This window comes from Salvelinus sp. IW2-2015, unplaced genomic scaffold (assembly GCF_002910315.2).
Source record: "Salvelinus sp. IW2-2015 unplaced genomic scaffold, ASM291031v2 Un_scaffold1589, whole genome shotgun sequence".
Classification (NCBI taxonomy): domain Eukaryota; kingdom Metazoa; phylum Chordata; class Actinopteri; order Salmoniformes; family Salmonidae; genus Salvelinus; species Salvelinus sp. IW2-2015.
The window spans coordinates 3969-25324 of record NW_019943013.1 but is presented as its reverse complement, the minus strand read 5'-3'; the positions used below and the strand labels follow the sequence as shown (position 1 = coordinate 25324).

General features: G+C 45.5%; 1 protein-coding gene across 1 annotated transcript; it reads left to right on the top strand.

The window, feature by feature from the left end:
* Positions 1-7722: 7722 nt before the first annotated feature.
* Positions 7723-17548, top strand: LOC112071343 (myocardin-related transcription factor A). The gene is made up of 14 exons (XM_070439356.1): positions 7723-7785; positions 8635-8706; positions 8927-9105; positions 12430-12742; positions 12888-13141; positions 13253-13418; positions 13519-13977; positions 14101-14913; positions 15059-15265; positions 15373-15489; positions 15881-16030; positions 16137-16226; positions 16374-16431; positions 16534-17548. Exons 1-14 carry the CDS (start codon positions 7723-7725, stop codon positions 17127-17129), a joined length of 3537 nt encoding a protein of 1178 aa, XP_070295457.1. The 3' UTR covers positions 17130-17548.
* The last annotated feature ends 3808 nt before the right edge of the window (positions 17549-21356 follow it).

Sequence of the window (21356 nt, the reverse complement as noted above, 5' to 3'; positions counted from 1 at the left end):
AGCCTGAAAACAATGACCAGTAAAAACTGCAGTAATTTTCATTATTCTTAGCAATGATTTAGGAATCCTTGTGAGGAAGTTTTAGCTAGGTTGCCACTTTGTTGTTCACCTATTGAAATTGAACTTTAGCTAGCTAACTATATAGGTACTGAAACAGATTGTGTTATTTGACGTGTATCTTTTTGACACGCAAAGACCCACTTGGCTTTCCATAGAAATCCTGGTTGAGAATGAAACGACTGAACAAATAAACAACGAAAGAGCACAGCAAGTAATTGAAAAATATGTTTTGATTATGTTTTACTGGTAATGGGGACATACGTAAATGCCAACAAATTAACTTTTTGGTCAGTTGTTTGTGTAACCTGTTATTTAACTTGGCAAGTCAGTTAAGAACAAATTCTTACGGCCCGGAAATTGACGGCCCGGATGATGCTGGGCCAATTGTGCGCCGCCCTATGGGTCTCCCAATCACGGCCGGATGTGATACAGCCTGGATTCAAACCAGGGACTGTAGTGACACCTCTTGCACTGAGATGCAGTGCCTTAGACCGCTGTGTCCATGTGTGTGTGTTCACTATTTAACTGTACTGGAATGCTTACAAGGCAGCAAAAAAAATATATATGGTTATTGGGGTTTTTTTGCAAGGAAAATATTGGATATCGTTATCGGCCAAAAATGTAATATTGGTGCATCACATATACAGTGGCGAGAACAAGTATTTGACACACTGCCGATTTTGCAGGTTTTCCTACTTACAAAGCATGTAGAGGTCTGTAATTTTTTATCATAGGTAACTTCAACTGTGAGAGACTGAATCTAAAATCCAGAAAATCACATTGTATGATTTTTAAGTAATTAATTTGCATTTTATTTCATGACATAAGTATTTGATATATCAGAAAAGCAGAACTTAATATTTGGTACAGAAACCTTTGTTTGCAATTACAGAGATCATACGTTTCCTGTAGTTCTTTACCAGGTTTGCACACACTGCAGCAGGGATTTTGGCCCACTCCTCCATACAGACCTTCTCCAGATCCTTCAGGTTTCGMGGCTGTCGCTGGGCAATACGGACTTTCAGCTCCCTCCAAAGATTTTCTATTGGGTTCAGGTCTGGAGACTGGCTAGGCCACTCCAGGACTTTGAGATGCTTCTTACGGAGCCACTCCTTAGTTGCCCTGGCTGTGTGTTTCGGGTCGTTGTCATGCTGGAAGACCCAGCCACGACCCATCATCATTGCTCTTACTGAGGGAAGGAGGTTGTTGGCCAAGATCTCACGATACATGGCCCCATCCATCCTCCCCTCCATACGGTGCAGTTGTCCTGTCCCCTTTGCAGAAAAGCATCCCCGAAGAATGATGTTTCCACCTCCATGCTTCACGGTTGGGATGGTGTTCTTGGGGTTGTACTCATCCTTCTTCTTCCTCCAAACACGGCGATTGGAGTTTAGACCAAAAAGCTCTATTTTTGTCTCATCAGACTACATGACCTTCTCCCATTCCTCCTCTTTAGATTCCGTCTCTCACAGTTGAAGTGTACCTATGAAAGAAATTACAGACCTCTACATGCTTTGTAAGTAGGAAAACCTGCGAAATCGGCAGTGTATCAAATACTTGTTCTCCCCACTGTAGATATATATTATATACACACTGAACAAAAATACACTATATATACAAAAGTATGTGCATCGTTGCTGACAGGTGTATAACATCAAGCATAAACCGCTATACAATCTCCATAGACAAACATTGGCAGTAGAATGGCCTTACTGAAGAACTTTGACTTTCAACGTGGCACTGTCATAGGATGCCACCTTTCCAACAAGTCAGTTCGTCAAAGTTCTACCCTGCTAGAGCTGCCTCGGTCAACTGTAAGTGCTGTTATTCTGAAATGGGAACTTCTAAGTGCAACAACGACTCAGCCACTAAGTGGTAGTTCACACAAGCTCACAGAACGGGACCGCCGAGTGCTGAAGTGCGCAGCACGTAAAAAATAATCTGTCGTCGGTGAGAATTCTACTTGCCCGAATGCATAGTGCCAACTGTAAAGTTTGGTGGAGGAGGAAAAATGTTCATGGTTTGGTCTAGGCCCCTTAGTTGCAGTGAAGAGAAGTCTTAATGCTACACCATACAATGACATTCTAGACAAATCTGTGCTTCCAACTTTGTGGCAACAGTTTGCGGAAGACCCTTTCCTGTTTCAGCATGACAATGCCCCCGTGCATAAAGCGAGGTCCGTAAAGAAATGGTTTGTCGAGATCGGTGTGGAAGAACTTGACTGGCCTGCACAGAGCCCTGACCTCAACCCCCTCGAACACCTTTGGGATGAATTGGAATGCAGACTGCGAGCCATGCCTAATCACCCAACATCATCCACAAGACCTCACTAATGCTCTTGTGGCTGAATGGAAGCAAGTCCCAGCAGCAATGTTCCAACATTTAGTGGAAAGCCTTCCCAGAAGAGTGGAGGCTGTTGTAGCAGCAAAGGGGGGACCAACTCCATATTAATGCCCATGATTTTGGAATGAGATGTTTGATGAGCAGATGTCCACATATACAGTGCATTCAGAAAGTATTTAGACCCATTGACTTTTTCCACATTTTGGAACGTTACAGCCTTATTCTAAAATGGATTAAAACAATTGTTTCCCTCATCAATCTACACAACCACCCAATTTATTCAAAATAAAAACTGGAAATATCTCATTTACATAAGTATTCAGACCCTTTACTCAGTACTTTGAAGCACCTTTGGCAGTGATTACATCCTCACGTCTTCTTGGGTATGACACTACAAGCTTGGCACACCTGTATTTGGGGAGTTTCTCCCATTCCTCTTTGCAGAGCCTCTCAAGCTCTGTCAGGTTGGATGGGGAGCGTCGCTACACAGCTATTTTCAGGTCCAAAAAGTGCTGTAATTTCTTAACAGTTCATCCGATATGGATGAAAATATCCTCAAGTGAAAGCTGACAGTCTGCACTTTAACCGTATAGTCATTTGTATCATTTCAAATCCAAAGTGCTGGAGTATAGAGCCAAAATAAGAAAACATGCTTCACTGTCCCAGTAATTACGGAGGGCGCTGTATATACAGTACCAAGAATTAAGATCTGATCATTTGAACAAGACATTAACCCCATGTGTCCAAAGGCTAAATATAGTACAATATCAAAACATCATATTGGAGACAAATGCTTTGGCCGGTAGAAAATGTCCATCAGTAAGCTCAGAGAACAAGTGTACCAAAGGAAATTGTACATTTCCGTTATGGACATGAATGGTTTCAATCTGATTGGGTTTATGAGTAATAAACCAGTATCAGACATGTTTTTCTTTGGCATTACATTCATTGAGGATGCATGATCCTCCTCAGTCAGGGTTTTGAACCGCCAATAGAATGCTTTCTCTCTGCACTTTCAAATCCCTATTTGGCCCAGTAAAGGAAATGCACATGTACTGATGTTACTCTCTATGCATTGCAAGTTGTTCATATTTACAGTACACTGCCTAGTATTACAGGAACAGAACACTATTATAAATTGCTCACATATTTTCCTTGTTCTGTAGGGAACCACACAAGGGGTAGGTCTTATGGTTTGACACAGACTACCTTAGTGTTTAGACAACTATTTAACAATGCCTATTCTCCATGGTTTTGGAGTATTAGAGAAGAAACCAATTAAAATCTACTCCTATTAGTAATGTTGAGGCAAATGGTGCCGTTGAATTTAGTCACACTCTGTTCAGACCGATGTGTGTAGTGGTTGTCAGACTTGGCTAGAGTAGTCATTTGAGTTGTCATCTTCAATGTCTTCCATCCTTGGGCACTCTTCATGAACCTTTGCTGGTAACAAGTGAAACGGCACACAGTGTTGTGTGCAGCGGGATTGAATTCAATGTGCGGCCATCACAAAAAAGGCTTGCATTTCCTTCTACTACTAACAGCCTTGATACGTTAGAATATTTCTTTACTGTGCTTTCCGAGTGGTTAAAATGCAACAGTGCAACATGCAACAGTCACAGTAGCAGCTTTGTTGGGATGTATTGCTCAACCTTATTATATCTGCTATTGCTGCTTCTCTTTTATGTTTACTTCTCCTTTCTTACGTTGAACAGAAGAGAACCCCAGTCTGCATGGGGCCAGACTAAGCAACAAGGCCAGGGTCTCATTCAACATAAGAGAGGGAGGATTTTGGAGAGAGTGCAGAGGGTGTGAGGAGATGGCAGAGAACAGTGGAGGAGAGGAGAGGGTGTGAGGAGATGGTAGAGGAGAGGGTGTGAGGAGATGGCAGAGAACAGGAGAGGAGAGGGTGTGAGGAGATGGTAGAGAACAGTAGAGGATAGGAGAGGGTGTGAGGAGATGGTAGAGGAGAGGAGAGGGTGTGAGGAGATGGTAGATGAAGGGTGTGAGGAGATGGCAGAACAGTAGAGGATAGGGAGGGGTGTGAGGAGATGGTAGAGGAGAGGCTGTGAGGAGATGGCAGAGAACAGTAGAGGAGATGGTAGAGGAGAGGGTGTGAGGAGATGGTAGAGAACAGGGTGAGAGGAGAGGGTGTGAGGAGATGGCAGAGAACAGTAGAGGAGAGGAGAGGCTGTGAGGAGATGGTAGAGAACAGGAGAGGGCGTGAGGAGAGGGCGTGAGGAGATGGCAGAGGAGATGGCAGAGAAACAGTCTCTGTTTTATGCAATCCCAGGGTGGCACCACTCCATCCAATCAGAGAGCAGTCAGGAAGTGGTCTCATGTAAAACCAATGTTTTTGTTTGAACCACAGAAAAAGTGAAGCGCTAAATGAGTGTTAGTGATCACTGCTGACAGGAGGACTGGTTCAATCGGAGGCCTGCAACATTTTCTACTCACCGCCTCAGAGATGCGTACACTACATGACCAAAAGTATGTGGACACCTGCTTGTTGAACATCTCCTTCCAAAATCATGGGCATTAATATGGAGTTGGTCCCCCTTTTGCTTCAACAGCCTTCAATCTTCTGGGAAGATTTTCCACTAGATGTTGGAAAATTAATGTGAGGACTTGCGTCCATTCAGCCACGAGCATTAGTGATGTTGGGCACTGATGTTGGGTGATTAGGCCTGGCTCGCAGTCAGCATTCCAATTCATCCCAAAGGTGTTCAATGGGGTTGAGGTCAGGGCTCTGTGCAGGTCAGTCAAGTTCTTCCACACCGATCTCGATAAACCATTTCTGTATGGAACTCCTTGTGCATGGGGGCATGCTGAAACAGGAAAGGGCCTTCCCCAAACCATTGCCACAAAGTTGGAAGCACAGAATCGTCTGGAATGTCATTGTATACTATAGCGATAAGATTTCCCTTCACTGGAACTAAGGGGCCTAGCCCGAACCATGAAAAACAGCCCCCGGCCATTATTCCACCTCCACCAAACTTTACAGTTGGCACTATGCATTGGGGCAGGTAGCGTTCTCCTGGTATCCACCAAACCCAGATTCGTCCGAAGGACTGCCAGATGGTGAAGTGTGATTCATCACTCCAGAGAACGCATTTCCACTGCTCCAGAGTCCAGCTGACGCTTGGCATTGCGCATGGTAAACTTAGGCTTGTGTGCGGCTGTTCGGCTATGAAAACCCATTTCATGAAGCTCCCGACGAACAGTTCTTGTGCTGACATTGCTTCCAATGTCAGCTACGCGCTTCGGCACTCGGCGGTCCTGTTCTGTGACTTTGTATGGCCTACCACTTCGCGGCTGAACCATTGTTGCTCCTAGACGTTTCCACTTCACCATAACAGCACTTACAGTTGACGGAGGCAGTTCTAGCAGGGCAGAAATCTGACGAACTGACTTGTTGGAAAGGTGGCATCCTATGACGGAGCTAGGTTGAAAGTCACTGAGCTTCTCAGTAAATCTATTCTGCTACCAATTTTTCTCTATGGAGATTTTATACACCTATCAGCAACCGGTGTGGCTGAAATAGTCCACTAATTTGAAGGAGTGTCCACATACTTTTGTATAAATAGTGTTCAGGCAATTGGGTCTTTGTTCAGACCAACATTAGCCTGAATGTGCACTGTTGGGTGGATAACATAACATTCTAGGACATTGGCTAACAGTCATATGTTTGCTTATGCACATTGTTACGAGTGTATGTAAATGAATTACTAAGTCAAGATAATGGGATTTTCCATAGCGTATACTGTATGCGCTAAACTAGAAAACAGTGAAGCATATTCAGGACGCGCACACTCATGTCTCTGTGGAGAGAAATTTAGATTTTTGCAATTTGAAGCATTTGTCTAATTCTAGATAACAATGAAACGTATTGTCAAGCCTTGAATTACAGGAATCAAAATAACCTTTAAAATAGAATATATACTTTATTGTCCATTTTGGACAGTTTAATGACGGTTGATTGTTGTTTTATATGATTTGACATGAGCTGTTTTTATTAGATGGCTGTTATAGCTAGTGATATCCCATACTGTGTATTGAATTAAATAACAATCATGTTTCTCATGGTTGGAATCATTTAACAATATTTGTGCGACTGCATGCATGGTTAGCCGGCTGTGGTGTAAGGGTGTGTTTGTGTCACACTGTGTGAAACTGGGCTATAATAAGCAGACCTGGTGATATCCTACCTTACATGTTATGTATATCCACTTTAAGACATCGTGTGCTGCTACTAGTAAAACTGCAAAATAGACGTGATCCACACACCATCATGAATGAAACACTCGTCCTCACGCTCACAGGTGCACTTAGGTGACTCGTTATTCTGCATTCATAAATCCATCACGGTCCGTGATGTTCATAAGCTTAGCCACAGATACAGACACAGTCAGTCCATTTAGGAGCGCAGGGAAGGACTGAGAAGAATACTTTCCCCATGTACATTTCTTCAGTGGCGAGTGGTCAGGATGTACAGTGTTTTGCTCAAGAGGCCAGATATATTTTTCGCGGTCATGTTGGTTGATTATTTGGTGAAGGAAGGTTCAGGAAACACTTTCAACAATGAATACCTAATTAACATTGCATTAAAGAAGATTAGGGTGCTATGCTATGAGAATGTGAGAGCAACAACAATTATTGTTTTATCTTGCATAAATTCAATTAGAAGGTGTAATGAGGGTCATTTTGTTCAGCCCATACTTCTTGGTTACATACTGGGGTGTTGTGACTAGAAGGAAGGGGAGGAAGCCAAACAGGAAGTGAAAAAAGAGAGTGAAAGTGGGGTTCATGTACAGTTAGTTGCACAGACACACCCAGCATCAGACTAAACACGTTCACTTCCACTATAAAAACACAACAACAGACTTCAACCAGATGTAAACTACTCAGGATAACACCTAACTCTCAAAGGCCTTCTGACTTCAGATCCTGGAATGGCTCTTTGATGTTGTCAGCACAATGCCTCGATAATAAAGGGGGCTGTGCTTTTTACTGGTTGGCTCTCCTCTGGTCTTTCTCACTTAAACACCCAAGCCCTCCGAGACCGGCCCTTCCATACAATAGTTGGATTTTCAAATACACCCAAAGGAAGAATAAACAAACGTTTGAAGATGGCTGTAGCTTAGCAGCGTTACATGTTATAACTGCTACGCAGGCAGTCCCCTTGTACCCTAACAGCAGTGCAGTGTGTCACAGCGAGGGGGTTGGAGCCAGTAATCTGCGGCGCTCATGCAGCAGATAAACGTTTTTTTGCTCGTGACCTCATCATTGCCTCCCGCTCACTCTCTCCTCATGACAGACATGGCGCCTGGATACGCACCGTCCAAGGCGGTCATGTACCCGTCATGGAGGCAGGGGTACGGGGTAAGAGTCTAGGTAAGGGGCATGATTGCTCATGCTCACTGGTGAACTGCGGCTGTGCTGGTACTAAGAAAAGGCGCCTTTTGGAAACAAAACCCTTGGGGGCCAGCGACCTCGACCCGCCGGTCAGAAACACACACTGTGCAGCGCAGGGAGGAGGGGGGGAGGGGGGGAGACGGGAGAGATAATGTGTATGAAATACAGCTAGCACTCGTCTTTTATCGCTGTCTCTTGCTGCTCTGACTGCAGAAGCAGTTAATTCACGTCTCCCCACAGAAACAAAGGTACTGACAGGTAGCTATATGATAGGTCATTAAATACATGCTATTCCTAAGTAACGGCGGGAAGCAACATCTATAGGCTGAGCTAATTCTCACAGTGGGAAAATCACATTCAGAGACGGAGAACCTTGATGTCTCCAGTCAATTCCCAGCACTTGTGACTGTCAGACCATTGAAAATGGAAACTGCATTTGAATCGAATGACTGAGCATATGATTATGCTATTGGTTTGAGTACTCAAATGTAAAATGTAAGTACATTATGAAGTCATTGCCTTGTACATGAGGAATAAGTTTCTAACCACTTGTTTTTAAACATCAGCAAAATGAACATAACTTTGTTGCCTGTTAATGTCTTCTCTCTCCCAGCTCTGAAAGTCCAGCTGCCTTCCACGAAAGAGACGCAGTTTAGAGCGAGCGCGGGGTGAGTTTTCTCTTTCGTACAGTCCCTCCTCTTTGGTGGTGTCCCGTCAATGAACACTTCTTAACTGACCTCAATGGTGAAAGCTGGTTAAAAGTGAATCATTTCTCCCCTTCTTTCCTCTTTTCTCTTCTTTCTCCACTCTCGCCAGACTGAAACTCACCTAAAGGAAAGATCGAAGTCGGCGCAGAGGTCGGAGCTGGTCGAATGCACGATCTGGAGGGTGAGATTTCTCAGACAGCGTCCCCCTCCTGAGCCACATGAGTGCTGCACCTGAAAAATGTAGGCTAAAAATAATTCCACAATGTTTGCTCTTCCATTCCATTAGCGGATATTGAGTGCCTATAACTGGAGTCTGTGCTGTTGGCTTGTACCTTCGTCTGCAATCATTTACATAAGCATTGGACATTGAAACTCAACTTGATTTCTGTTCCCTGATAAAGATCACGTGCCTGATGGTTGTTGATGCTAAACCGCTCGTGCTGGCTGTGGTGTTCAAGCAGACGTCGTGGAACCCTCCTTCAGGCGCAAAAACTGCAGCGAAGAGGCCCGTCTGGCTGACGACCTCAACGAACAAGATCCACGACCGGCCCATGGAGCTCATTCCACAAGACATCCTGCTGTAAGCAGCAGCATAAACCAGGCCCATCATAGGAACTAAAGCAGCAGATTAAGCAGGCCATCATAGTAACTAACCGGCAGCATCAAGCAGGCCATCATAGGTAACTAAGCGCAGCATCAAGTAAGCGCCATCATATTAACACTAAAAGACGAGCGCAGCATCAACAGCACACTAGTAACTAAAGCAGCAGCTCAACAGACCAGTACCAAACTCCATATTATGTAAGCACATAGCAAATGAGCTCTCAAGTTAGATCACAAGTCATTATCCTCCGTTTCTATTTCAACAGCATCAAACAGGTTTTTGTAAGAGAGCTCCACCATTCGGAAGCCCATTGTTTCAATTGCAACGAGTTCACATAATATTTCTACATAGAGTCGGAGTGTAAACATCTGACTGAATAAGCAAAAATAGTCCACCAGTGAAAACTCTATATGGTCATAGAGAAAGTGACTGATACAATCTCATATGAATCTGCTCACATCGGACCCAGTCACACGTCATATAAAATGCTGTGCTCTGCTGGGTGTCTCAGTTGTGTGTGTATGTCAGTGCATCTCGGAAATTATTCCAGACCCCTTTGACATTTTCGTTATTTACAGCTAAAATCGTTCCAATTGTTTTCCCCCCCTCAATCAATCTACCCACAATACCAACCATATGACAAAAATAAACAGGTTTTTAGAAATGTTTGCTAATTTATTAAAAATAAACTGCAATATCACATTTATATAAGTATTCAGACCCTTTGCTCAGTACTTTGTTGAAGCACCCTTGGCAGTGATTACAGCTTCAAGTCTTCTTGGGTAGGACACTACAAACTTGGCACTCCTGTATTTGGGGAGTTTCTCCCATTTCTTCTCTGCAGATCCTCTTAAGCTCTGTCAGGTTGGATGGGGAGCATTGCTGCACAGCTAATTTCAGGTCTCTCCAGAGATGTTCGATCGGGTTCAAGTCCAGGCTCTGGCTGGGCCGCTGAAGGACATTCAGAGACTTACCCCGAAGCCACTCCTGCGTTGTCTTGGCTGTGTGCTTAGGTCGTTGTCCTGTTGGAAGGTGAACCTTCGCCCCAGTCTGAGGTTCTGAGCGCTCTGGAGCAGGTTTTCATCAAGGATCTCTCTGTGCTTTGCTCCGTTCATCTTAACCTAAATTCTGACTAGTCTCCCAATCCCTGCCGCTGAAAAACATCCCAACAGCATGATACTGCCACCACCATGCTTCACCTTAGGGATGGTGCCAGGTTTCTTCCAGACAGGACGCTTGGCATTCAGGCCAAAGAGTTCAATCTTGGTTTCATCAGACCAGAGAACCTTGTTTTTCATGGTCTGAGAGTCTTTGGGTACCTTTTGTCAAACTCCAATTGGGCTGTCATGTGCCTTTTACTGAGGAGTGGCTTCTGTCTGGCCACTCTACCATAAAGGCCTGATTGGTGGAGTGCTGCGGAGATGGTTGTCCTTCTGGAAAGTTATCCCATCTCCACAGAGGAACTCTGGAGCTCTGTCAGAGTAACTATTGGGTACTTGGTCACCTCCCTGACCAAGGCCCTTCTCCCCGATTTGGCTGGGCGGCCAGCTATAGGAAGAGTCTTGGTGATTCCAAACTTTTTCCGTTTAAGAGTGATGGAGGCCACTGTGTTTTTAGGGACCAGAAATATTTTGGCACCCTTCCCCAGATCTGTGAATCGACACAATCCTGTCTCTGAGTTTTACGGACAATTCCTTCGACCTCATGCCTTGGTTTTTCCTTATATAGACAGGTGTGTGCCTTTCCAAATCATGTCCAATCAATTGAATATACCACAGATGGACTACAATCAAGTTGTAGAAACATCTCAAGGATGATCAGTGGAAACAGGATGCACCTGAGCTCAATTTCGAGTCTCATAGCAAAGGGTCTGAATACTTAAACAGAAATACCTTATTACATAAGTTTAATACATTTGCAAACATTTCTAAAAAAGTGTTCTTGCTTTGTCATTATGGGGTATTGTGTGTACATTGCTGAGATTTAAAATAAAATGTAATCATTTTTAGAATTTTAGAATAATGCTGTAACGTAACAAAATGTGGAAAAAGTCAAGCGTCTAAGTACTTTTCGAATACGCTGTGAATGCACTGTATGTGTGTTAAAACGTGAGAACCTCTGCTTGTCCCTCCTGGCCATTTCCTCCTCCAGCCAAAATAAGCATATTGATCTTCAAGTTGGCATTCTTTCACCATGCCCATCTAGAAGGGCTTTGCCTGCCTTCAGATGCTTCGAAGCTGCTGCCAAGCATGGAGATATCATTGTTAACCTTAGATAGGTATTTACACACATACCGTAAATTCATGACTGTCTGATGAGCAGGGGCCAACCTCATTGCCCACCTCCCCACTGCGGGCCCCTCATGGGCGCAAATTATATTAATCATACTAATGTTTGTTCGCATTTGTGCATTGACGGGTTCACAGAAACATGTTGATTTCAATTTCACACAACACTATAAAATGTGAGTGTCAGTTTGTGTGTGTGGGTGTGTGGTTGTGTTTGTGCACGCATCAAGACATGACTTGGCACAGTTGGTTGGATTATATGTAAAGGAAATGTATTGCCACACCAGAGTTCACATAACAGGTAGTCTCTACTGTGCTGTTAAACCGTGAGATAAATGAGATGATGGAAACTGCATTGATTGCTGTGAAGATGAATGTAAACATGTCTGAGCGTCAGGTTCCAGCATGGTTCAATCTCAGGGGATTTCCCCGGCTGTCGCTGGCTCTTAATAACAACAATCAAATTACAGGCAGTCATATCCACACAGAGAACAGGGACATGACCTCAACCTGTGCTGCTTTCCACACTCTCCGCCACACACACACACACGGCGGTGCAAAGGGGAAGCCATCACATGATTGGTTCAGGAAGAGAATGAATCAAACCCCATATTGGTTATTCATCATCTCCCACTGATGGGAAATTAATAGCCAACGGTGCTCACTGAGCGCTCCAACTGCTTGCTGTCTGTAAATAAAAGATCCATAATAGTCTTTATCAAAGGCGTGGGGATGTACCAGCCATTTACAATGTGATGATAAAGCCCTGGGCCCAGCAGGCCTCCACCTCCTCCTGCTGCCACTGCAGGAACCTCTGTTGATGCTGACTGACTGACTGGCTGCTGAGAGGAATGATGGCATGGCTAATGTTGACACACAGCCTGGCTTTTTATTTTTTACATGGCTCTCTCACACTACATCACAACAACGATGACTGAACTGTCACTGGTGGCTCATTATTCTACTTTCTCTAACTGTTTATCTCCCTATTCTTTCCCTCTTCTCTCTTTTCACTCTTTTGTTCTGTCTTCTCTTTCTCTCCCTCAGAGACGGACTTCCCCAAGGTTGCTGGGGAGATATCCTCCTTTGATGAGGACAGTAATGATACTCTCTCTCCTGATCAGCCCATTGGTCAGGAGTCTCCACTGGGCCACGGCCCTCTGCCCTCTCCCCCTGACGCCCTAGCTTGCAACAGCACCCCCACACAGTTTCTCACTCAGGTTCCTCCGCCACCCCCTCCTCTTCCTCCCTTCTATGGGCCCTGCCAACCAGTGAAGTTGAYCAATGGGACAGCAGTTCTGAGAACCYCCCCTGCACTGATCAAGGTTAGTGGCAGCTGTCACGGCTAATTATGAGTATTGTACCAAAGCCCATTGTATTTGTATTATTWGTTTAGCATTYCTTCTGTTYTTAACAGTAGACTAGTCRAGTGTTTAATCCACTACGTCTCAATGATCTTTCCCCCTGCAGTCRCAGCCAAAGCCCACCTCAGAGCGCCCCCRTCAGCGATCCAAGAAGCCCAAGGACAACAAGCCCAAGGTGAGGAAGCTGAAGTACCACCAGTACATCCCCCCGGACCAGAAGGCCGACCACGAGCCGCCCCCTCAGCTGGACTCCACCTACGCCAAGATCCTCCACCAGCAGCAGCTCTTCCTCCAGCTGCAGATCCTCAACCAGCAGCAGCAGCACTACAACTACCACACCATCCTTCCTGCACCGCCCAAGTGAGTGAGTGTGTGTTTGCGRGTGTGTGTATACAACTGRTTCACATACCCATCAACTWCAMCCTGTATCCTATCCTATCATCGTTTTGACTCWRGTTWTTTTCTCTCCAGACCACTAACAGATCAACCACCTCCCACCAATGGCCCCTCTCCTTCTCCGGCCMTYCCCGCCCCCTCGACATCCTCCTKCAGTCAAAGTGCACCYAGCCYGCAGAATGTCACACATGTGGGAGGGGCCACASCAGGTTGTTTGCCTCCTAACCTGGACGACCTGAAGGTCAGTAAAAGCCGTTGCATTTATKAAYAGTTGACTGTGTTMACAAAACCAACTGTGTGTCTAAACATTTCACATTCTGACACCTTCTTTTGTCCTCCAGGTGGCTGAACTGAAGCATGAGCTCAAACTGCGGAGCTTGCCTGTYTCAGGCACCAAGAATGACCTCATCGAGCGGTTGAGGAACTACCAGGCTCAGCAGAACAGTCGTGGTGGTGGTAGTGCAACAACTACAACAGCAGGGGGTGCCACAGTGTCTGGGGCTGGAGCTCCCAAAACCAACCACCCAACACAACAACAACAAAAACAACTACTACTACTACAACAGCAGCAACAGCAACTTTCCCAACACCAGGCCCTGTCCTCTGTGGTCCACCAATCAGGAGATGCAGGTGTGGTAACCTTGGCAACCTTCCCGTTCATGACCACTGCTCCACAGCAGATCATGCACTTTGGCAGCACTAGCTCCTCCCCGCCTGTCTCTCCTGCCCCCTCGGAACGCTCGCTAGCTGGGATGAGTCCAGATGAGACGAGCTGTAATGGAGACGCATTTGGGGAGATGGTAAGTCTCCTTTCTATATCAGATGTGTCCTTACTTTAAAAAATATATATATGTTTTTATAGTGCCCAGATATCAGGTTTTATGGTTTGAATCTTGAGAGACTACTTTTCTCTTTCCAAATAGGTAAGCTCTCCCCTCACCCAGCTAAGCCTCCATCCCTCCCCACAGCACCGTGGCACTATCAAAGAGGAGTTGAGTGGCTCGGCCCCAACAGCCTGCCAGTTCTCCATAGCTGCTCTGCAGAAACGCCTGCAAGTAGCACCCCCGTCTGTGAACAAGGACCAGATGCTGCAGGAGAAGGACAAGCAGATCGAGGAGCTGACGTGCATGCTAAGGCAGAAACAGCGGCTGGTGGAGACCCTGCGCGTCCAGCTGGAACAGGGCAAGAGAGGGGGCCGGGACGCCCCCCCAGAAACCCTGGGCCTTGTCAGGGTGAAGGAAGAGCCCCCAGACATCCCCAGCATCCCCTCCACATTTTGCCCCATTGCCCGCTCCCCGACCCCTTCCCAGTGCCACATGGAGGTCACCAAGATGACCATCAAGCAGGAGGTCGGGGATGTGGAAGAGGCCGTSGAGCCGTCCTTGGAAGCCCCACCTCAGCAGGTGCAGCTGGAGCAGATCCAGGCACAGCAGCGGTCGCAGCTGGAGCAGCTGAAGGTGCAGCAGACGCAGCAGATCAACGCGCTGCAGCTGGCACAGCAGCAGGCCRTGCAGCAGCTGCTCCTACAGCAGAACCAGCAGAATKTGCAGAAACACCGCTCACAGCAGAGGAAGAAGAAYTCCCACAAGCAACAGCTCAAGCAGCAGCAGCAACAGCTACTGTCCCAACAACAACAGCAGATACAATCAAAGAACCAACAGCTGTTACAGTCAAAGCATCAACAACAGCAGATATTGCAGGCACAACAACAACAACAGCAGTTGAAGTCACAACAGGTCAGTGGCAGTCAAAACAACTCAACGGCTAGTCACAACAAGAGCTGCAGACAGTGACAGCAAAACAAATGTGATCCCAGTCAAAATAGTCAGTGTGTCACCTTGTGTTTGTCTTTCGCTGACTAATGCCTTTGGTCTCTTCCAGGTGTCTCAGATGTTCCTCAATCAGCAGTCGCGCTCCACCACTTCCTTCCCCTTGGATCTCAAGACACACTCCACACCTACCCTGGTGACAGACAGCAACGGCAACCATTTCCTCATCGCACTAACCAATCACTGTGCCGAGAGCCAAGGGAGTGAAACGCCACAAGGCACTCCACAGGGAAAAGCAACCAATCACATCATACTGCAGGTAAACATTTAAATCCCTCTTTCACTCAAACCTAATGTTTTTGTTTAGGGACTCCTTGTGCTGCTTACTTTTCTTCTCACGCTATTTCTCTCCTTGGTCTCTACCAGAGACTGCAGTCAACTCCCACCAAGCTGCCCAGCCAATCCCCTCTTCAGTTGTCCAGCAGTGACACCCAATCAAAACCGAAAACTCAACCAGGCCTTGTGAAACAGCCAACCAGAAAGGTAAGGGAACGTTTCTAAAAGCCTGATATGTAGGATGTCCATTGAACAGCGGTCAATGGAGCCTCAATTTTGGTGGTGACTGGCTTGTTGATAATGTCCCATTAAGTGAATAAAATGTAAAATGTAAATGTAAGTGAGAGAGTCATTCGGAAACGCCTCGGTGACTCCAATAATCGTCTGTTATGTGAATTAATGATGTAAACCCTGTAATACGCTGACAGCATCCTTGATATATAAGAGCTGATAACTAATGTAATGTAATAGTGATTATTATTCTGGTAATTACTGTAATGATATTCCTCATCTTTGTGATTTATGTTTTAAACTCAGAATGAAGCTTTCAGCTCATTTGCATCTCAGCTCATTAAGATTTATCTCCCATTTTGCTTAGGGACAGAAGGCGGGGCTGCAGGTGTCAACCAATCACTCCCCAGGGGTCGCTCTCTCCTTCTCTGCCCCGCCCAATCTCCAGCCTTTCTTCCCCAATGATGATGACTCCCCTTCTGAAAAAGACACCTCCCCCTCTCCTCCAGCTCAAACTGTAATTGTGAACTTGTTAAAACCTGTACTGTAGTTGCAGTTCTTTAAAGGGACAAGTTAATAGTATACATTTTTAAGACATGAGAACATTGTTCTATTTCCATCAGGAGGATTTGAGTCCAGGTCTTGACCATGAACCCCTGTTCAGCCCTCCTTCTCCCAAACAGACGCCCTCCCCTAACCCACCGGATGACAAGGTAACCCACGCCGCCTGGCTGTTTCTATGTTTGTGTCTCAGAGGTCTCATTATGGACAACCATGCCAAGACTCTTGCTCTTCTGTATTCACCTCTCAACTCATTGGCTGTGTCAGGACTTACTATTCTCCCTGTGTCTTGCTCCCAGGATAATGGATCCACCCAGCATATGGACGACCTCTTCGACATCCTGATTCAAACAGGAGGTGAGTGTTGAATGCCGATAGAGAAGGAGAGCTCCTCCTGGTTTCCTGATTCAATATTTGTCTCCTACTGGTTGACATTTCTTCTCTCTCCTCCTCTCCCAGAAATCTCAGCCACCTTCAAACCAGCGCCCGACCCTTCCCTGGCGCGACTGCGCCCCAACACCCCTTCCCCTTCCCACTCTCAGGCCCCCTCCCCTCTCCAGCTGCAGCTCCACTTCTCGCCCCCCACCCCTCCCGAACCCGAGACCCCCCAGCCAGGCCCAGGGGAGGAGGAGGAGCTGCAGGCGCCGGCCACCGTTGATCAGGACGTAAGCAACACAGGAAGTGGACGTCTGGAGGACTTCTTGGAGAGCACCACGGGCAAACCCCTCCTGGGGGTGGAGCCTGGCGGGCCCCTGACCCTGATTGACGACCTTCACAGTCAAATGCTAAGCACCCCCAGCATCCTGGACCACACATCCTCGCCCATGGACACCTATGAGCTGTCGGGCTACACGGTCAACCCCCCTGGCCTGGACTTCGGAGACCATGCCCTGGACAGCATGGATTGGCTGGATATCACCATGGGAGGGGCGAGCAACGAGATTGCAGGGCTCGCCCCACTGGGTCCCCTGGGCCCCCACACGCCCCCCAGCGTCTTCTCAGCGGACTTTCTGGACAGTTCAGACCTGCAGCTCCACTGGGACTCCTGCTTATAGCCCTGGACCGTCTTATTGTCATCCACACGGATAGATGCTGATGTTACGTTGTCAACTCTTTCTCTCTTTTCTCAACGCACGGTACAACGACTCAAAAACACACTGGCTCTACTGCACTCTGAACTCAGTCCCTCTTACTGACTAACACTTTGATAGATGTCTTATGTGTATACCCTTACGTTCTATAAGGCAGGCCCTCTTACACACGTAGCTTATACAGCAATACCTTTGTTAACAAACCCTGTGGACCGTAGTTGATGATGCTCCATCTGAGCCAGTCAGCAGCTTACCGTAGCTACCGATCTGGACTATTGTCTACGTTTATTATTGCCCTTAGTACTATTAGTAATACTATGGAGATATTGTAACAATGTTGAACCAGTAATGTGAGAACAAGACGATAATCACGTCTGTCTAGCAGCTTTAGGGTTAAAAAACCACAACCTACTTATTTTCATGAGAACTTTAGAGGAGATGATCAGGGAAGCCAAGGTGAAGGAGAATCAAGTAGCTATTTGTTAGCATGAATGCATGCAGGAGTCAGACCGTGGCTCCAGTGTAGCGGTCTGGTGACCGCAGCTCTGGCTGAGTAGGAGAACTGCAGGAGGAGCCTGGTACAGAGGAGAGACACACAGACGGTGATATTTGACTATAATGTATTTTTGCCCATAATATGGGGTGTATTTTGGAATATATTTGAAAATGCCAGGAAACATGATTTCGTGTTTTAGAACACGTGGTCTTACTCTCTTAGCTTTAATGATATTGCTCTAGAACATTATGACAGACGTGATAGGATTTTATATATTTGATAAAAATGAGAACCTGCTTTTTTTAACAGCGGTATTGCTGCTACGTAGTGTACTTGATCTCCCTTGGACGTAGGTTCATTTTCATAGACGCGCTGAACTATATGTCAGCCAGTACTGTAGCTACAGTAAGTTAGGGTTAAGAGATTGCAACGATGGGAATGTTTGTTTCATTTTAACCTATATAAGCAACTAAGTATGCAGAGATGACCTGTTTCGTGTATACTGTAGTCCACTCCATCAATTATAGTGATGCCTGCTGAACCAGGAGCTGCATTGGTGAATCACGAATGCTGTGTTATTATTTTGGGTGCCCCTTAACATCATGACTGTATTATTATTAATGTACTGTATCAGTACCTTTGCCAAACGTTTTATTAATAAAGTCCTCCCTATAAATTCTTGCTGTAATATACCAATTTAGACACTGAAAATGTATTATAATGCACAGTTATTTTTTTGACTTGACAGTGTTTTTCCATTTTAGGCAATGGAGCACTACGAAGTACACGATTTACTGTGACAAATTCTGTCAACAGTGTGAACTCTGTATCTGGAGTTAGAAAACCAATTTTTTTTTTTTATTGAGCCTTATTTTACTAGGCAAGTCAGTTAAGAACAAATTCTTATTTACAGTGACAGCCTTTCCCGGCCAAACCCGGACGACGCTGGGCCAATTGTGTGCCGCCCTATGGGACTCCCAATCACGGCCGGATGTGATACAGCCTGCATTTGCACGGCCTCAGACTCACACAACACTGCACCCACACACGTGCACATGCTCAATTTTGAGCATTGCTTGCTTGTTTGAATGTATTATCCTTTTCATGGTTTGTTGCATATCACCACAGACATACATTCAAGATATGCTTCTGTGGTGGGGGCGGACAGGCAGTTTCTGTCCAGTATATCCTCCTCTTTGACTTTGCCCTCATGGTGGCCTGACTGGTGCTGTTGAATGGAAAACCCTCCATGGTAGAGGGATTGTAGACCAGTCAGCCCCGATCTGCTGTATTAGGGATTCTGAAATGCTCCATTTTAAGTTGTCAACACTTGAGGGATTTGGGGATTGCTCTGGGGAGGGAAACTGGTTGGGCTTCTTCATGATTTGGACATTTTAATATGTATTTTCTTTTTTTTAGAAAAGTAATTGATTACATTTAAATTGGATAAATTGTGGTTTACAGCGTGGATGTTTGGGGGCCACAGCATGGAATGAGGGTTGGAGATGAACATTTTGAAAAAGCGGATACTGTGAAGTAATCATTTAGCACCAGAATCGCCCTAGAGCAGGTTTCTCCAACTGGTGGCCCATGTCCTGAATTTGGCCAGTGGGTGATTTTATTTGGCCCCCCAAATTTTCTGAGCAAAATATAATACAATATATAATTGTCTTGTTGGACATAAAAGACGAGCAAATCTGCTTCGTTATTTTAATTTTGGAAGTCTGTTCCAAAGAATTCCCATGCATAAGAGAGATACAGTATGTGTTCATATACAAATGTATGCAAGGTTTGAAATGATTACATCTGTTTTGTCATATATTTGTAAATATGTTCCAGCCCCCTGACCATCTACTCAATAAAAAATTGGTCTGCAGCTGAATCTAGTTGATGATCCCTGCCCTAGAATGACCAAACTACTGTATTACAACTAGCCCATAGATATAGACCCTGCTTTGCAACTGCCCACTTTCATGTGCTCACTTTTTTTATTTGTCTGTGTGTCTGCAGTATACTGACAAGCGAGGAACACAAATGTATATACAGTGGGGCAAAAAAGTATTAGTAGCCACCAATTGCTGCCAAGTTCTCCCACTTTATGAGAGAGGTTGAGAGAGGCCTGTAATTTTTCATTATAGGTAACACTTGACAGACTATATTGACAGACAAAATGAGGGGGAAAAAATCCCAGAAATCACATTGTTAGGATTTTTTTATGGAAATTTATTTGCCAACATTATGGGTGAAAATAAGTATTTGTAATAACAAGTTTTATATATACTTGTTATATACCCTTTGTTGCGCAATGACAGGAGGTCAAACGTTTTCTGTAAGTCTTCACAAGGTTTTTCACACACTGGTTTGCTGGTAATTTTTGGCCCAGTTCCTCCATGCAGGATCTCCTCTAGAGCAGTGATTGTTTTGGGGGCTGCTTGCTGTGGACAAACACGGCACTTTCAAACTCCTCCAAAGATTTTCTATGGGGTTGAGATCTGGAGACTGGCTTAGGCCACTCCAGGAACCTGAAATGCTTCTTACAAGCCACTCCGTTTCGGTTGCCCCCGGCCCTCCCCCCCCCCCCCAGGGCGGTGTGTTGGATCATTGTCATGCTGAAAGACCAGCCACATTTCATCTTCAATGCCCTTGCTGATGAAGGAGGTTTTTCTCTCAAAATCTCACGATACATGGGCCCCATTTCATTCTTCTTTACACGGATCAGTCGTCCTGTCCCTTGTGCAGAAAAAACAGCCCCAAAGCAGGGGATGTTTTCCACCCCCATGCCTTCACGATAGGTATTGGTGTTCTTTTGGGATGGCAATCAGGCATTCTTTGTCCTCCAAACACGACGAGTTGAGTTTTTACCAAAAAAGTTATATTTTTGCTGGTTTCATCTGACCCTATGACATCTTCCCAATCTGTCTTCTGGAATCCATCCAAATGCTCTCTAGCAAACTTCAACGGGCCTGGACATGTACTGGCTTAAGCAGGGGGACACGTCTGGCCACTTGTAGGATTTGAGGTCCCTGGCGGCGTAGTTGTGTTACTGATGTTGGCTTTGTTACTTTGGGTTCCCAGCTCTCTGGCCAGGTCATTCATAGGTCACCCCCGCTGTGTTCTGGGATTTTTGCTCACCGTTTTGTGATCATTTTGACCCCACGGGGTGAGATCTTGCGTGGAGCCCCAGATCGAGGGAATTATCAGTGGTCTTGTCATTGTCTTCCATTTCCTAAAGAATTGCTCCCCACAGTTGATTTCTTCAAAACCCAAGCTGCTTACCTTATTGCAGATTCAGTTCTTCCCAGCCTTGTGTGCCAGGGTCTACAATTTTTGTTTCTTGGTGTCCTTTGACAGCTCTTTGTCTGGCCAAGTTGGGAGTTGGAGTGTGACTGTTTGAGCGTTTGTGGACGGGGTGTTTCTTTGTAATTGGCTGATAACAAGTTCCACAAACAGTGGCCATAAATATCAGGAGGTAACGAGAGGAGGACAGAGGAAGCCTCATTAAAGGAAGAAGTTACAGGTCTGGTGAGAGCCAGAAATCTTGCTTGTTTGGTAGGTGAACCAAAATACTTATTTTCCACCATAATTTGCGCAAAATAAATTCATTAAAAAAATCCTTTACATGGATTGGTCTAGAATGTTTTTTCTTCTCATTTTTGTCTGTCATAGGTTTGAAGTGTTACCGATGATGAAAATTT